Source organism: Callithrix jacchus, chromosome 6, assembly GCF_049354715.1.
Source record: "Callithrix jacchus isolate 240 chromosome 6, calJac240_pri, whole genome shotgun sequence".
Lineage (NCBI taxonomy): Eukaryota > Metazoa > Chordata > Mammalia > Primates > Cebidae > Callithrix > Callithrix jacchus.
In genome coordinates this window covers 119100945-119119017 of record NC_133507.1, presented here as the reverse complement: position 1 = coordinate 119119017, position 18073 = coordinate 119100945, and the positions used below count along the sequence as shown (strand labels likewise).

The following is an 18073-nucleotide window of genomic DNA, read 5'->3' as shown; positions in this document are numbered from 1 at the left end:
ATTATCACTACTTTTGAACGATTTGGCCATGATATGCCTTGATTGTTGCAATGGTTTGAAGGTGCCACCAAAACTCATATGTTGGAAACTTAATTGAATTCCCAATGCCAGAGTGTTGGGAAGTGGTGTCAAATAAGAGGTAATTGGGTCCTGAGGGCTCCACCCTCATGAAGGGATGAATGTGTTATCATAGGAGTAGGGTAGTTGTAGAGGAAGTGACTTTGTTATAAAAGCAAAGCCTCCTTTATATGGGTTCTCTTGACCTTCCACCTTTTGCCCTTCTGGCATGGGATTACACTCTCCAGGTGCCAAAGCCATGCTCTTGGACTTCTCAGCCTCCAGAACTGTGAACCAAATAAACTTCTTTGTAAGTTACACAGTCTGTGGCATTGTTATAGCAGCAGAAAACAGAGTAAGTTGTTTTTCTCATGTTTCTTGTCCTTGGAATTTTTGAGATTCTTGGATATGTGGGGTTATAGTTTTCATTAAAAATGAGAATGTTTTTAGCCATGATCTCTTCAAATTTTTTTCTTTCCTGCTCTTCTCTCCAATTTCATATATATTAGATTCTTGATTTCATTATTCTCTTATACTCTGTTCATTCTTTAAATTCTCTTTTCTCTTTATTTCTCCTTTTTTAACCCTTTTACTGAGATAATTTACATATCATAAAATTCACCCTTTAAAATATACAATTAAATAGCTTTTAGTACATTCACAAGTTATGTAAACAAACATCACCATTATTTCTAATTCCAGAACATTTTCATCACACCAATAAGAAAACTCATACCCATTAACAGTCACTCCCCAGGCCCCACAGCCACTGGCAACCATTAGTCTGCTTTCTGTATCTATTGATTTCCCTATTCTGGATATTTTATAAAAATGAAACTGTACAGTATGTGGCCTTTGTGCCTGATTTCCTTCACTTAGCATAATGTTTTCAAGGTATACTCTTGTAGCATGTATCAGTACTGCATTTCTTTTTAATGTTGAATAATCCAATGTATGAATATGTAATTTTTATTTATCTTTTCATAAATTGATAATTTGGATTGTTTCTACTTTTGACTATTATAAATAATGCTGCCATGAACATTTGTGTACAAGTTTTTGTGTGGACATATATTTTCACTTCTCTTGGGTAGAAACCTAAGATAGAATTGCTGGGTCATATAGTAACTCATATTTTTTTAACCTTTTGAGGAAATGCCAAGCTGTTTTCCAAAGCAGCTGCACTATTTTACATTTCTACCAGCAGGTTAGGATGGTTCCAATTTCTCCACATCCTCGCTAACACTTATTATCTGTCTTTTTTATTATAGCCAAACTATTTGGTGTGAAGTCATATCTAATTGTGGCTATGGCTTATGTGATCTTACTGGTTAATGATCATTAGCATGTGCTTACTTCCCATTTGCCTATCTTCTTAGAAGAAAAGTCTATTCCAATCCTTTGTCCAGTTTTTAAAAATTGGGTTGTCTTTTTATTATGTTTTAATAGTTCTTTGTAAATTCTGGATGCCCGTCTCTTATCAGATTCATGACCTGCAAACCTATTCTGTGGGTTGTATTTCACTTTCTTGATAGTATCCTTTGGAGTACAGAAGTTTTTACTTTTAATGAGATTATTTAGAGCCAATTAACATATAAATATGCATTCAATCTCACTAGAGATAAAAGATAAAGAGAAATAATATTTTTATAAGATTGGCAAAGATAAAAATAAGAAAAAATAAATTTATTATTAGCAAAGATTTCAGTACTCTCATAAACTCCTGGTGGGATTTTAAACTGAACAAGTTTTCCGGGGACTATTTGGCAATGTATCTCAAAAGCCCTAACAAACAAAACAAAACAAAAAACTCTATGTCCTTTGACCCAACAACTCCACTTCTAGAAATTTATCCCAAGGAAAAAGTTGAACAACTTTGCAAAAATGGATTTTATTACAGGAATGTTTATATAACAAGAAATTAGGAGAGTAAAGTCTAACAATAGGACATGGGTTAAATATATTATGGTAAGCCATATAATAAGATACTGTGTAATTATTATAAATGATAATTAATTTTTTCACTTTTTAAAGACATTGTTTCCCAGGCTAGTCTCAACTCCTGGCCTCAAGCAATTCTCTCACTTTGGCTTCCATATATATGATAATTCACATCAAGTTTCACCACCTGTCATGTCCACAAGTTCCAGATGTAAGATAAATGAGTGAAAAGACTCTCTAGAAAATTCGACAGCATATGCCCCTTTTGGAGAGGGCAGTTTCTATTAATTGATGCCAAGCAAGAAAGTATATGTGTGCTGGTTGTGAGGTGGGAAGTGAGAGGTGTCTTGTGTTGTCAGATTATCCAATACTTTAAAAGAAGCAGGACATTGAATTTTACATAACATTTTCCAAATTTCAAATGCTGTCTAATGGTTAAATATGAAAAATAATAATAATAATCAGTGGCCAAATAAAACACAGCATTTTTGGACTAGATTCAGTTCAAAGGCTGGGAACTCTAATGTACATACACATTTATTGACATAGATATCCATAACATATTGTTAAAATTTTAAGCACCCTGCTACAAACAGTTCATATAATATCTCTATTTTGTTAAAATAAAAGCATATTTACATATATGTATAAACTCTAAACAGTGTCTAAAGGGATATAAATCAAAATGTTAATAGTGAGTAATTTTGCTTTTCGATTGTATATAGTTCTTTATTTTTGTATTTTTATACTGACCATTAATATTTTATATTCAGAAAAAAATGATATGGCTCTTTGTATCTGTGGTTATAAAAGTAAGAGTTAATAGTCTGGTTTAAAATTTTGAGAATAAACTTAAAATCAAAATCACTAAATATAGAATCTTGCACACAAAATCAGACAGACCTGAGTTCAAAATCAGTTATTCCATTTATTATCTCAGTGGCCTTGGGCTTTCTCACCTTTAAAATGCCAGTGATAATACCTACCGTCTTCACCTCAGATCCCATTGATGATGTAAAGATGAATAAATAAAAATAGAATTAATATCTAAAACACTAGCTTCTTAGCATCACCAAATCTAAGTGGACAGAAGAGAGAAGGGACTTTTTCTACCACAGTTCAAGTCTATAAAGGAGATAGGTGCTCCTTGTAGAATGTAACAATGTCTTGGAGACATAATACACAAAAAAAATTTGTTTTTGCTACTCTGTCTGAAGGAATGTGCATCACAGGAGACTAGGAGAATCTTCCCTTGCCACTCCTCCACTCCCAGAATCCAAAGCTCCTCCCTGCTCCATATCTCACTCCCCATCTAGCAAGAACATCCAGTGGAATGAAGCAGAGTATGGCTGACGACCCACTGCCAGAAGTAGCATCTGATGAGGTGGAATCCATATTATGTTCTCGAGAATTGTTGGGTAGGCCCTAAGTGTGAGGGGAGCTCTAGGACAAATTAAAAACTAGGGAATCTACTTCAAAAGATTAGATTTGACCCTGGAATAAAGAAATGTATAAATATTGTTTGAGAGTTTGCCATCCTTTACCTTCTCTTCCCACCTATCTGTATATCCAGTAAAGACGTGGATTTACCAAATGAAATTCAAGTAGATGAAGAGGTACCCTAGTAAAATCAACCAATCAGCTGATATAAGGTGGGTTTTGTTTCTGCTTACAGAACCTTTTTTACCACAAAGGGCTTAACACCTGCATTCCACTATTCCTCCTACCAGCAAGTTAAATATAATAGAGAGTAAAGAAATTTTTTCAGGCCATTGTAGTACCATTGGAAACTTGCCTTAAATGATCTCAGGTACCTGCTCCTTCAAGTGCCCAGTTTTAAACCCAGGGAATAATTTCATCATATCTGATCCATGCAAATAGCAAACTCTTTCAGATATTTTAATGTAGTAATCCATTTTCATGAGCTTTGCTTTCTCAATTCACAATAAAAGAAAAACAGTAAGTGTTTTTTTCATATCTTTACTCTTTCAGTAATGTGCAACATGAACGTAATAGTGTTAAGAAGTCAGAAATAACACAGAAACTATAGGAGATGTTTATATTTGCAAAATTTCAACAATTATCTTCTCTAGGTTCCCCAAATTAGCATATTTGTTAATCAAATTAATTAAGAAGCTTTTCAAAATAAAAGCAATGTTTTAAATAAATATATTCTCTCATAACCATAGAACATTTAGTTCTGCTGGAGGTAACAAACATTACACTCAAGTACTTTATGAAGACATTAGGGTAAAAATGACCTAGATGCAATTATAAATGTACCCTAATTAGTCATTTGTTTTCATTTGTATGCTTTTCTGTGTACATTAGGATTATATCATAGATGTTTTAAAACTGTTTAGTTCTTAAATTATCACAAAGATGTTATCTGACCCACAGAATTTCTATCAGCTCAATATGATGATATGATATTGTTTGAACAACATCTTTAAATTTAAATTTAGTACCCTAAATTACATCCAAAGCCAGACCTCTAAGCTGCCTTATCTATTACAGAAAATGAGTGCTAGAGTCTCAGCTTAAAAGAATGAGACCGTCCTACAAATCTTGAAATTATGCAATAATATTATTGTTATATCAAAATTCTAATTGCAACAGAGCTTTCAGAATGTTTCAGAGTACCACATAGATAGATATAAATTCACTTATGATCAGCTTTTCAAGTGAAATCATAGGTTTAGTAAATGACTACAGAAAACTTTCTAAAAATTGATTTTATTTAATAAATATTTTTTAAAGTTTTCTAACTGAAGAAATGACTTCGCTAATCTTTCTAGAAATTCTGATCATCTGTTTAATCTTCCATTCACTTTTATTTCTACTGTGATTCTTAGGAATTTTTCTAATCTACATATAATCTACCAAAACATCTATGCTTTGATAAATTTGATAAATTTACTTCCTTCAATAACAAGCTATGCTAAGATCTCTAAATTAAATGTCAAAGGCAGAGACATAAAATTAAACACAGCGACAGGTTACAGTAAGTGCTCTTTAGAATTTCAGATTAACAAAATAGTCCCAAAATAATCAAGGAATAACTCACTAAATGAATAATGCAACACAGAATAGATTTTAACAGAATTCCTCTGTCTCTCTTTTTCTCTATCACACACACACATACACACACACATTCTCTCTCCCTCTCTCTCTCTCTCTCTCTCTCTCTCTCTCTCTCTCTCTCTCTCTCTTCCAAAGACATCCACACACAGGTGTTGACACGTATCTCAGAATTTAAAACACTGCTACTAAAGGCTTTAACTTAGATAAATTACACTAAAATACTGACATTGTGAAAATATCTATGTCCTATATGACATAGAGGGTATCATTTTTTGAACTTCTAAAACATTTAAAGAAAGAAAACAAGAATGAGAAACCAGAGTCCTTTCAAGACGGGTGAACATGTCAATGATGCCCAGACTCACAGCTTCCCATTCTCCTCGCTACTTTCCTTCTCCTCTATGGCTTCCAGGCTGCGCTTGCTCTTGGCCTCAGTACTGCTGCTGGGGGCTTTACTCAGTCCACAGGACAAGCACGCCAGCTGGATCTGCTTCATGTTTTCTATAGCTTCATTCTTGGCATTCTTCAACAGATCTCCTTGGCCCTACAAACAGAAAAAATAGATATCAAAGAAGACAGTTTTGGGCCAGGCATGTGCTGAGTGACATCACTCTATGCTGAATGAGGAAACAAACTTTTCCAGGGTTTAGCCCAAGGTTCTTTTCTAACATTATTAAATGACTTTGCTTATTAAGCCAAGTACTTCAACCTGAGCCTAACTGGGTATGCAGTTGCTGGCCGTCCCTAGAGATTCCTGTTGCAAGGAACCCTTCCTCTTTATGTGCTGAGGACATCAACTCTCCCATCACCATGGTCTGAGACTCTGCACACTGCTGCCATGCCTACCCCATCCAGACCCAACATTCCTAGTCTTGGGACAAAACAAGGAAAGAAGCCCTTCCTTAAAGAAGTTAAAATCTCCCCCTCCATGTACAAGAGCTTACAAAGCAAAGTGTCTTCTGTAAAGTAAGTCACATACCCTTATGCTTGGTGAGCTGGTTTTTAATATACTGGGTTATCCTTGCAATCTGCCTGTTGTTAAATTATTAGTTACCCACATTACTTCTGCCTTTTCCATCATCCTAAAGAAGATTCCCATCTGGCAGATGGAGAAAAAGATTCTCCAGAGGCTCAGCATGTTAATCAAAACAAAAAGGAAATAAAGATTGCAGGAACACATTAGCTGTCATTTACATCAGTGCCCAACCGAGATCTTTTCCTGCTATTCTTTATTTCTCGTTTTAGTTCACTGTTATGATGATAAAGTGCACACACTGATACTGGCCCAAGGGTTGAAGGACTGAGTGTGGGGAAGTGGGGACAGGTGTCTATGATGTATAGACAGAGGAGGAAGTAGCTTCTTCCCTCTCCTCTCCATTCTCATGACAGCGCCTGAAAGTGTGACCTTGAAAGTAAAGGACAATATGGGAAGATATGGTGTTATGACAATTGCTGGAGCATTATTCTACAAAGCAGAGGCTCAGAGAAAGGATAATTCACCTATTTTATGGAAAGTCATTCTATCTTAATTTGATAAATGCTTTTTTTTTAGGGTGTATGAAGAAACTTGTATTTAAAAAAGCTTTTAATGTTTTATTTCTCAAATTGTAAGATACATTTGCCAATTCTGTCCTTTGTAAAAACTGCTAAATCCTTCTAATAGCAGCTTTTAACTATATGGGATGATGCTGGGCCTTGCCTAATGTTTGTTTTAAAGAAACTTCCTCTCCAGTACATCAATCATAGTATGGGATTTTGGAAGAGTTGGAGGTGGATAGTTTTGACTTCTCATGAGGAGAAATGAAATTGAGCTGGATAAGGTTAATTGACTGGCCCAAGGTCACAGCTGGTTAATAACTGAGCTGGGACTAAAATTCAGGTATTTGGCCTCCTGGATCAGTGCTATATTCCCCACACAATGTTTACAATCTAGTCTGAAACTAAAGACTAGAAATTAGAGTCTAAAGACTCTGCCAGTGAGAGATGTATTTTTCTAAGGAAAAAGTATTCACTACACCAGCAGACTTTGGGAAGTCTGTTCTGAGCAGTATAGATATCATGAATGAGTCTGCTCAACAAACTTGCACATTATGCACATGTATCCCAGAACTTAAAGTAAAAAAAAAGAGTGAAGTCACATCCACTTTAAAAAGTGCAACTCTTCAGTAATAACAGACTGATGTGTAGAGTGCTTCCTCAGTGTGGGCACTATTCATGCTTTTATATACGTTCATTCAATCATTCATTACAACATCCCTATGAGATAGGTACTTTTGCTATTCTCAATTTACTGATGAAAAAACTGAGGCCCAGAGCAATCATTCTTCTAAAAGTCATACAGCTGCTGAGTGGTAGAGCTGGAGCTTAAAGTCCAGAAGCTGGCTCAAGTCTGTGGTCTTAACCACCACCTGATAGGCATCTTTTAGCGGCAAAGCAGGCATTCTCTGCAAGGTATCCTAAAGCCTTCTATTCATTGTTACCCAAGGAATCAATGCAGATAAAAAGAAAAGCACTGCCCATGTGACACAGTCTGACAAATTTAGAGATAGCATCCAGAATCAGGAAGATGGGGCAGAGCAAGAACACACTGGCAGGGACAAGGGTCGGAGCATCTTCCACCAATTTTTATCTGGGCCATTTTCTCTTCTGCAAAAATAATGAAAATATCCTGTGGCCTTTCTCACAGTTCTAAGACTAAAGAAAATATATTGAAGAGCTCTTTGTGATTTAAATGGTTGTAAGTAAGTATAGGAATCATAATGCTATAAGGTGATTTGGAAAGTGGTTAACATTATCTGCTACTATATGTTAGTATCTTGGTACTATGTATATTTTATTAAAAATTTGGCTAACATTTAAAATGCATCTACCATAGTCTGTTTTACAGATATATGTATATTGTATGTGCACTACAGTTTTTACAAATAGAAAGATTCCCTTTAAAATAATCTATTAGTAATGAGATTATATCCTCCTTCATTTTCAGAGTATTATTTTTAAGTGTTCCCTTTTCATTTAGTTTTGAAAGTTTCATCAAGCATTTTAAAAGCATATTAGTAGCAAAAGTAGCAACCTTCCTCATTGCAAGAGAACAGTGAAACATGCAAAAACATCATTTGATACTCTATTGCATAAAGTTCTCACATCCCCTTTCCCACAGCATGGCATGAAACATATTTTAGTAATCCAGAATGTCATCTCACTGGTTCTAAGAGATGGCATCCAAACGCCAGACTCTGTCATTTCTGGTAAATAGAAGTCAGTCTCTGTAGAAAACAATGGCCAATGGGAGAAAACAGTTTGTACCAGTGCAAAACTAACACAACTACATCATCTCCTGATAACCCTGGAGACAACACATACTGGCTGCACCATACAGGGAGAAAAAAATAGTTAAACTATTAACTAATAACAGAAGCAAAAAATGAGAGGCTGTGTTGTGAAGCATGTACATGGAAACATTGATATAAACTTTTGTTTTCTCTTTTTTATGAAAGAGGAATAGCAGTCCTCTTTCTGTTCTGTGGTTCAAAGAATCACACCCTGAATCTCATCTCTTCTTTGGGTCTTCCTAATCAAGCCACCAAACCAGAAAAGACATTCTGGTGAATGGCATTTCCCTTGGAATGCTGACTCTTTTCCTATTTTATATGTAGCAATTTTCCCTAATCATCTAGCAACCTCTTTCTCTCTACTCTGTCACAAACACCCCCAAACTTCTCTTAACCAGCCAGCTCAGACCAGATCTTCCTCTAAACGTCTTTGTACTGTGTATCATTTCCTCCAAAACTTTTTAGGTACAGCGGGTGTCCCAAGCCCTGGGGCCATGGACTGATACCAGTCCCTATGACCTGTGGGGAACCAGGCTGCACAGCAGGAGGTGAGCAGCGGGTGAGTGAGCATTACTGTCTGAGCTCCGCCTACTGTCGGATCAGCGGCGATGTTAGATTCTCATAGGGGTGTGAACCCTATGGAGAACTGTGCATGCAAGGGATCTAGGTTGTGTGTTCCTTATGAGAATCTAATGCCTGATGATCCGAGGCTGAACAGTTTCATCCTAAAATAATTCCCCGACACCCCCCATGATATTCAGGTCAGTCAAGCCATCTAAAAGTATTTGTCTGTAGTATACATTTAAATTGTAATCTAACAAGTCATTCTTAGAGAGTGTTTTAATGTTACTCTTCCTAAACTGAGGTCTTGAGGGAGAGGAGGGAGCCCAGGAGAATTCATTTTATTTGGTGATATAGAAATTGAAACACCTCTTTAAGTCTAGGGTTGTTATGGCATGGAATGAAGAAATAACGTACAAGTTGGCCACTGAACACTCAACTTGAAAAAAAAAAATGTCAAGCTGCTGCCAGCATTTCTATACCAGCAATCTCATGAGAATTTGAAGTATTCCCTGGTACTGGGGATCCTTCGGGAAAAAAAATGAGAAGGATGCTTTAATCCAAAGGAAAGTAAGGGTAATAGAGAGCACCTCAAGTACACTGATGCTGATGAGACAACAAGACTAACAGAAGTCCCAGGAGCAATGGCCACCATTTAGGCTTCACAGTGGTTTGGCTCCTGAAAAGTCTCCATTGGCAGGTCCAACACATTTATAAAGTAACATGGAATCATACAGAGCCACAGAGATCATTACAGAAAATCTGAATTTTAAAATGAGTAACAATTAGTGAATATTTTAAAAACAAATATTAAGCATTCCTTATCAAATCTTTCCAGCTGCATTAAACTGTAATTAAAGTACATTATCTAGAAATCAGGAAATAACTTATGCAATTTAGATTGCAAATTGGACTGCCGTACACTGCTGTGGTGATATGTCACCACAATTTTGATTGCTACTAATAAATTTACTACTATTAACAGTAGTTAATATTTATTGAACACTTAATATACTAAACATAAATCAATTTGCACCCATCTCATTATATCCTAACCATAAAATAGGGTAGAATTCTAAATGTAAATTATCTTTTAGTTATATATCTTATAACTTATCAAAAGACATTTAGGATTCCTGTTATCCCCATTTTTTGCCAAGAAATGCAGTCCTCCCCCCACCACCACTGAAAATGGTTTTGGCTACAATCTGGCAGAATTCTTCATGAAAGACATCCCTGGATCCTTCAACCACTTTTCCCATGAACCACACTATCCCTTGTGATATTAGTACACAAAAGAGCAGGAGAATATCATAACTAGTGGTCTCATCACGTGTAAAGGAAATGCGTGGGTTGTTTCAGAACACACCACAAATATTTAAAGCAGCTAACTGGGACTATGGGAATGAGAAAACCCTCACATGTACAAAACTATACACATAAACAAATGCAACTCTATCTCCACATCAACTCGTGTGGGTATTTTTGAGCCCACATTCAGTAGCAGACTGGGGTCTCTGATATTCTTTCCATGGGAGAGTCCACACCCACAATGGAATCACCTTTGGACAGTGCTGCAGTATAAACTGGTCACAGACACCATAATGGGATGAGTAGTTCTTTATTTGGTCCATTGGTGGACCATACTGTGGAGGGCTGTGTACAACTTTCATCTTACTAATTCAAAAATCATTCTTTGGGACTCTGTCATTTAAGAGGTTTAATTCTTTGCTCTGAAGAGGTAAAAACAACTGCTACAATAACCTCCATTTTTGAAATTAAAACAACAAATCAAAAATGTTTTGGTGTCATGTCAGATTTTTTTTTTTTAATGTTACACGCTTGGTATGTTACTGTGTTTGGAATACTGGGAGAAACTATTCAATGATGGCCTGGAATTCTCTCTAGAATGAAAGTCTAGCTGTGTAGGGAATATAAACAAGATGTTAACAAGAGTTACAGGTACAAAGGTGTAGCCAGTAAGAAATTGCATACGAAAACTCTTAAGTTTGCATGAAAATAGAAGTGTCCACTGCACTAGGTTATCAATGCTCACATTGATTTGCAACACCTCAACAACCAAATATTTCAACCACATTCTACTTGCCAGTTAAAAAGTTAAATTTTCACTCCATGAACACTCAAGAAATATGGATGAATAATCATAGAGTAGTTGTGTTCTAACAGTCTTGGATGTATGAAACTATCTGTTATTCTTCTGAAACTCTAAACCCAAAACAAATGAAACTCTGCTTTTCAAATCTTTGTTATATAATGCAATAAAAAATAATCTTTATAGGAATATGAAGAGAATTACAATGAACATGCTCACCTGAGATATTAGATTTTGTAACTTTATATAAAATTCATTTTTAATTCGTTTTCTAAAGGATGTATTTTAGGATTGGTCACAAACTCTGATTAATTAATTGACACTTCTGAAAACTATGGAAACAGAACATAAATAAGGCTTGTTCATTCCTAAGAATCCAATTCTCAAGAATTAGAGTACACAGAAAATTGTAAAATGCAGCAGATACATGTTTAGTAAGCACAACCATACAAAAGGCTGAAAAAATTTTGAAGTCAGAGCCTGTTACAATTCAACATAATGAAAGTTAAATTTGAAACATATTCTTTTCCTACATTTCTTTCATAAATAACATCTGCATTGTTACAATAGCTTTGTTATCAAGAAATCTTGAATAGCTTGAATGTTGAAGAAATGAAGAACCCTAGTTATTTCAAAATAGTAATTATCTGCATTTTAAGCAGAAAACCTTTGGATTAGCCATGTTTTTTAAAAATAGTTTTAATATAGGGACGCAATTTTTATGTACTTGTATATATAGAATTCTACGTGTAAGTGAAGTCTTTCAACATTATTTAAACACTACTCACTGATAATAATATAATAGGTCCTGACAATAGGTCTGTTACTGGTGGGAAGCATCTGTATCACTCAGTAAAACCCACTGCATGGAGATGCACTTGTTGACCAGAGCTTAAAAAGGAACTGTGAAATTTAATATCTCAAATTCCCATTCATTGTCCCTGTTATAGCTTGTTTAAAGCTATGTATATGTGAACTGAGATACACCCATCTCTTCCCTGTGCTTTAGGAACAATGGTGCTCTCCCTTAGCTAATAACGAGGACTTGCACCTTAGTTTCCATTTTATTCACTTATCCACCAAATAAATATTTATTAAATACTTACTATATACCATACTTTGGCCTGTGGTTTTCAATCTATCAAAACCAACCCTTTGAAACAAATATTTTGCAAGGTTTTCTTTATTATTCTAAACTTAAATTTATAGATGATTTAACCTATTTATTTATTATTAAAATAAAGTAAATATAATACTCTAGCTATAATATAAAGTAGAAAAGGGAATGGTAATTTAAACAAAGTAACATATTTTGCTATATGTGAATGCTCAGACAGGCACACCATAAACCTGAAGTAGGCAGATGCCTGTACAAATATGATACATAAGATAGAAGTAAGATCAGATGCCATTACCCACACAAAAAATGTATTTTTGAGAAAATGATAATGCAAATGTACAGATAGATACTAGTATGAAAACAAATAATGGCAATAGACCAGATGTATTTGCATATAATGAAAGAAGGAAGGAAACAACCTCAATTAAGGTAGGTATAACATGGAATGACAAACACAACCCTTCCCTGTAGACAGAAAAAGCTGATGATCCCATAAATGAGGAAGCAAATCATGTCCATTTCCCACACCAAAACTGCGGAATCGTTGAAAGTACTGTAAAGGTCATTTTTCTTTTGATTGATAATATCAGCTGATACCTTGTGGGACCCAGGGGGATGCCTAGCATAGATTATCAATAATAAAAAATATGGCATCAAGTTAAAACCACTATCTGACTTCCCAATTTGTTCCAAGAGTACTGTGTAGCAATTATAGAATCAAGTGGACAAAATACCCAAGATGAGTAAATTATTCAGTAATTTGGAAACAATGTCTTTATTTCATTTAGCCTTACCTCTCAATATCTACCTTTTACTCAAGTACTGGCCTTTCAAACAACTTCTTGTAAAAAATAATAATTAATTAATTAAAATCATACACTAACGTACTCTGTTTTTATTTTAGAGGGTGATACAGTTTGGCTTTGTGTCCCCACCCAAATCTCATGTTAAATTGTAAACCCCAGTGTTTCAGGAGGGGACCTGGTGGGAGGTGAATGCATCATGGGGGTGGATTTCTCCCTTGTTGTTCTTGTGACAGTGAGTTCTCAGGAGATCTGGTTGTTTAAAAGTGTGTAGCATTTCCCCTTAGCTCTTTCCTGCCACCACGTGAAGATGTGCTTCCTTCCCCTTTGCCTTATGCCATGACTGTAAGTTCCCTCAGGCCTTTCCACCCATGCCTCCTGTACGGCATGAGGGGCTGAGTCAATAAAACCTCTTTTCTTTATAAATTACCCAACCTCGGGTAGTTCTTTATAACAGTGTGGCAACCGACTAATACGGAGGGTTTACTCAGGCAGGACTTAACAGAAGTCTTGCAGGACACATGGCAATTTTTCATAACATTGTACCATCCTGCCCAGAGCATGACCTCAGGTATTCCTGCCTGTTCCCTAAAGGCCAGGAGAATCCTCCTAATCACCTCCACGATTTCCCAGAACACATCCTATGAGGCAGCACTGCACTCATTGAGAATGAGCTGCATTCATTGGGCTGGACTCGTGGATACACAAATGAGCGCAGACATCATCCCTTTCCCTATGTCTAGAGTGGGATACAGGTATATATAAAATAAACACAAAAATAAAGTTATATCTAACCATAACTTATGCTAAGTGCTTGAGGGAAAAGAATGTATTGTTGTGAGGACAAGGAGATTAGACAAGCCCTCCCATAGAAAGTAACAAGAGCAATAATGTGCAAGATTCGCAGGCATCTTCATTTTTTCTTGGCTTCTTACAATCAGTGAAATGCAGTACAAGAATTTTTTGATGCTTGCCTGGAGGAGAGGCAAGAATCCTCTTCCAGTATTATGGATACAGATATGCATGGTATGGAAGAGTGTTCTGGAAAGTTGCCACCTTTATGGCACAGCATCAAATTGCCTAATACATTCTATTTTTCCTTATGTTTTCTCTATTTAGGATTTATTTTGCTTCCTTGACATTTATACTGAAAGTGAAAAACAATAAAGTTTTTTGTTTTTTTGGTTTTTTTTTTTTTTTTTGAGACGGAGTTTCGCTCTTGTTACCCAGGCTGGAGTGCAATGGCGCAATCTCGGCTCACTGCAACCTCCGCCTCCTGGGTTCAGGCAATTCTCCTGCCTCAGCCTTCCGAGTAGCTGGGATTACAGGCACACGCCACCATGCCCAGCTAATTTTTTGTATATTTAGTAGAGACGGGGTTTCACCATGTTGACCAGGATGGTCTCCATCTCTTGACCTCGTGATCCACCCGCCTCGGCCTCCCAAAGTGCTGGGATTACAGGCTTGAGCCACCGCGCCCAGCCTGTTTTTTTGTTTTTTTATGATCCATCAACTTCAGCCTCCCAAAGTGCTGGGATTACAGGTGTGAGCCACTGCACTCCACCATAAATGGCGATTCCTTGATGGGCCTCTTGCGAACTTTAGTCTGGGCAATGAGGAGATACAGAAAGGCTTTGCAAGGTGGGGCTGTGTGTGCTCCAGGAAGATGGAAGGCAGGAGCTTGTGGGGGCATGGAGTAGAGCAGTGGGCTAATAACAAATGAGCTTGGTCCAGGTGGGAGGTGATGGGCCAATGCCTGGAGGTGGCAGGTCGTTAAGTAACAGTATCATTAAGTGCCACTAAATAACGGTTCTTAGAAATTATTTCAATATTTTGAGCTGTTCAAAGGACTGCTTTTATAACTTTACAGGTGAATAAATGGACCCAAAAATGCTTTAAAAAAATTTTCCCAGATTCACACAAGAAATAAGTATGAATGAAATAACTAATAATGCTGGCTTCCCAGACTGAGTTGTTTTTCTTAATCACTATATTGTTTGGTTTTGTGTGTGTGTATGTTTTTAAATTTAGGTATATTACATTATATGGTATACACGACATTATACATGTCATCAAATAGATGTTAGAAATGCAAAAAAGGAAAACTAGCTTAAGACCTCTTGGGTTTATAAAAGAATACCTTGATAGAACTTCATGAAAATCCCAGACATAAATACTACCTTTGTGCTGATATTTTGATTTCTGACTTTTTTCTTCAGTGTGGGTACAGGGTTTGGAAGCATTTAGTAATTTTAGTCTGAGCCAAATTTTCAGAAAACCAAAATACAAAAGCAATGATAGAGTATTCATGAGTGGGAGAAATGCTGGAAAAAAAATGACTGGTTTTCACTTCAAAGGTATCATCATAAGCCCTGACAGATCAGATCCAAAAAGGTTACTAAAGAATCATATCCATGACAGGCACCAGCTGAACATTTTGAAGGATACTATTAATGTGAGTCCTCATCAGTTACTCTCAGGGACCCTGTACTGATTTCTCCTTGCAGCACCCATGAGCCCCCACAAGCCTTCTATATAAGATGGCAGCACACACAAGCTGAGGAATGGAACTCCAGGAGTGATGAAGGAATACATCTGAACTTAAAGATTCCTCATTTCTCTCATAGAATAACAATCTAGACTAGAGACTTTGAATCATAACCATATTGCCATTCTTATAAGTGAATTTACAGCATAAGCTCCATTTTTACTTTATCTGGGCTCAAATCCCGGCTCCAAGACTTATTAGCTTTTTGACCTTGGACAAGATCACTGGGTGCCTCAGTTTCCTCATCCATAGAATGGCTATAATAATTGCATTCACCTTATAGATTTTTTGTGTGTGAGATTAAGAGAGATAATACATCTAAATTCTTTAGAATAATGCCTGCCATACATGGCAAACACTAATTATCATTAGCAATTTTTTATTATATAAACAGAAATAACAATGTTATAGACAAGTCCTTTGCCTTATAAAAATGTGAAGAAACAAAAACATCTTGAAACTTAAAAAGACAAGTTGACCTTTTTTTCCGGCTGGAATCATGAAGTGTAGAAGAGAAGACGAAATAGATCCCTGCTGTGCCAGAAGCCCTTAAGAAACAGTGAAGGAATTTCACAGAACTGAAGATGAAGCACCTGAAAAAGAAGTTTGCCCAAAAGATGCTTTGAAGGCAAGGAGGAAGCCTATCTATGAAAAGGCGAAGGACTGTCACAAGTAATATAGGCAGATGTGCAGAACTGAAATTTGAATGGCGAGGATGGCAAGGAAAGCTGGTAACTTCTATGTACCTGCAGAGCCCAAATTGGCATTTGTCATCAGGATCAGAGGTATCAATGGTGTGAGCCCAAAGGTCTGAAAGGTGTTGCAGCTTCTTCGCCTTCATCAAATCTTCAATGGAACCTTTGTGAAGCTCAACAAGTTAACATGCTGAAAATTGTAGAGCCATATATTGCATGGGGGTACCCAAATCTGAAGTCAGTAAATGAACTAATCTATAAGCATGATTATGGCAAAATCCATAAGAAGCAAATTGCTTTAAGAGATAATGCTTTGATTGCTTGATCTCTTGGTAAATATGGCATCATCTGCATGGAGGATCTGATTCATGAGATCTATACTGTTGAAAAATGCTTCAAAGAAGCAAATAACTTCCTGTGGCCCTTCAAATTATCTTCTCCAAGAGGCGGAATAAAGAAAAAGACCACCCATTTCATAGAAGGCAGAGATGCTGGCAACAGGGAGGACCAGATCAACAGGCTTATTAGAAGAATGAACTAAGATGTCTACCACGATTGTTTTCTAAGCTGGTTGGTTAATAAACAGTACCTGCTCTCAAATTGAAAAAAAAAGACAAGTTGACAAAGTGGAGAGAATAAATTGTGACAGAATAAAAGCCAGGATTGCATTACTCATTAGTCCAATAAGAGATCCCATAATGTTTAAAATAAAAATGACAATTACATTAATGTGGCAATTTTCCTTGAGGAACCCCAAAAGGCATCCTCCTCCCCTCTCAAAAGCTTATTTTCTTATTCATAATTTAGAGGCTACAAAATTGTTTAGTGTCAAACACCAAAGCATTGCTCGCTATTGGAATAAAAAAATATAAAACAGCTGTTTCATTTAAGCCAGCAGAGAAAGTAAAAATGAACTGAAATCATTTGTCACCAATGGAAATTAATGCCAAACATTATCTTTTGTGACAGACCTGTTTTATTTCTGAAGATACCATAAGATAGATTCCTACGGGGGTGCTCTGTTTAAGAAGCCATCTGTCTGCTTTGGGCAAATGACTGCAAGCCTAATCCACTTACAGAAAATGTCAACAAAATTGCTTCAACACCAGTGAGCTGAATAATAGGAAAACCCCAAGCTAAACTTTAAAAATATAATTCAACTGCAGGAAGCCTTATGAATTTAGGTTTGTATGATGACACTGGTATCCTGAGAATTCTCTTGCAGTCATTTTGACAAAAGAACCATTCAATAAAATAATAGCAGTCACTGCTTATTGGTTCCTCTGCTCTCTGCTCTTTCCTTCCCATTATTGCAATCATCTCCCTCCATGTTAACAGAACTAATAGGATAGGACAGAAGATTAATGTCAATCTTTAGCAAGGTGATGAAGGTAATTCACTGCATTTCAAATGAAATTTAGTAATAGATTGTCATTAGCACAATAAACAAACGCTGTTTAAAAGTTCCAGTATCTCAAATTAGTTTTCCATGGATAATAAATGACCCTGAAATCTGAATTCATACTACCTCCATGAGTGCCATAAGCCAAATACAAAAGGAGCTTCTATAGAAATTTCAACTTGGTCAACTCATGCTATTCCCATTTCAAAAAAGATCATTTATAACAGCTTGAAACACAGAGGATGTTCCAAATCCCAGAGCAAAGGCTATCGAGATAGTTATGAATATGAGTAGAATATTTTTAAATACATTCTGGTATTTGCTTTGTAATGTTTCACACTAAAAAGTTACTGGTCAATTGTTGGTCAAATTATTGGTTACTTGATCTGTCCAAAAAGTAATTCTGCAAACATTTTG

At 36.2% G+C, this 18073-nt stretch overlaps 1 protein-coding gene and 1 pseudogene across 2 annotated transcripts in view; one reads left to right on the top strand and one right to left on the bottom strand.

Annotated features, from left to right (window-relative positions):
• Positions 1-600: 600 nt before the first annotated feature.
• Positions 601-18073, bottom strand: part of PLCL1 (phospholipase C like 1 (inactive)) — a 359533-nt gene continuing 342060 nt past the window's right edge. For both annotated transcript variants that reach the window (XM_002749603.7, XM_035305230.3), the window contains one exon: positions 601-5626. In XM_002749603.7, coding sequence (XP_002749649.3) covers positions 5444-5626 — 183 coding nt within the window. In that variant the 3' untranslated portion in view covers positions 601-5443. The remainder of the gene's footprint in view (positions 5627-18073) is intronic.
• LOC108592061 (large ribosomal subunit protein uL30 pseudogene) lies at positions 8298-16859 on the top strand (annotated as a pseudogene).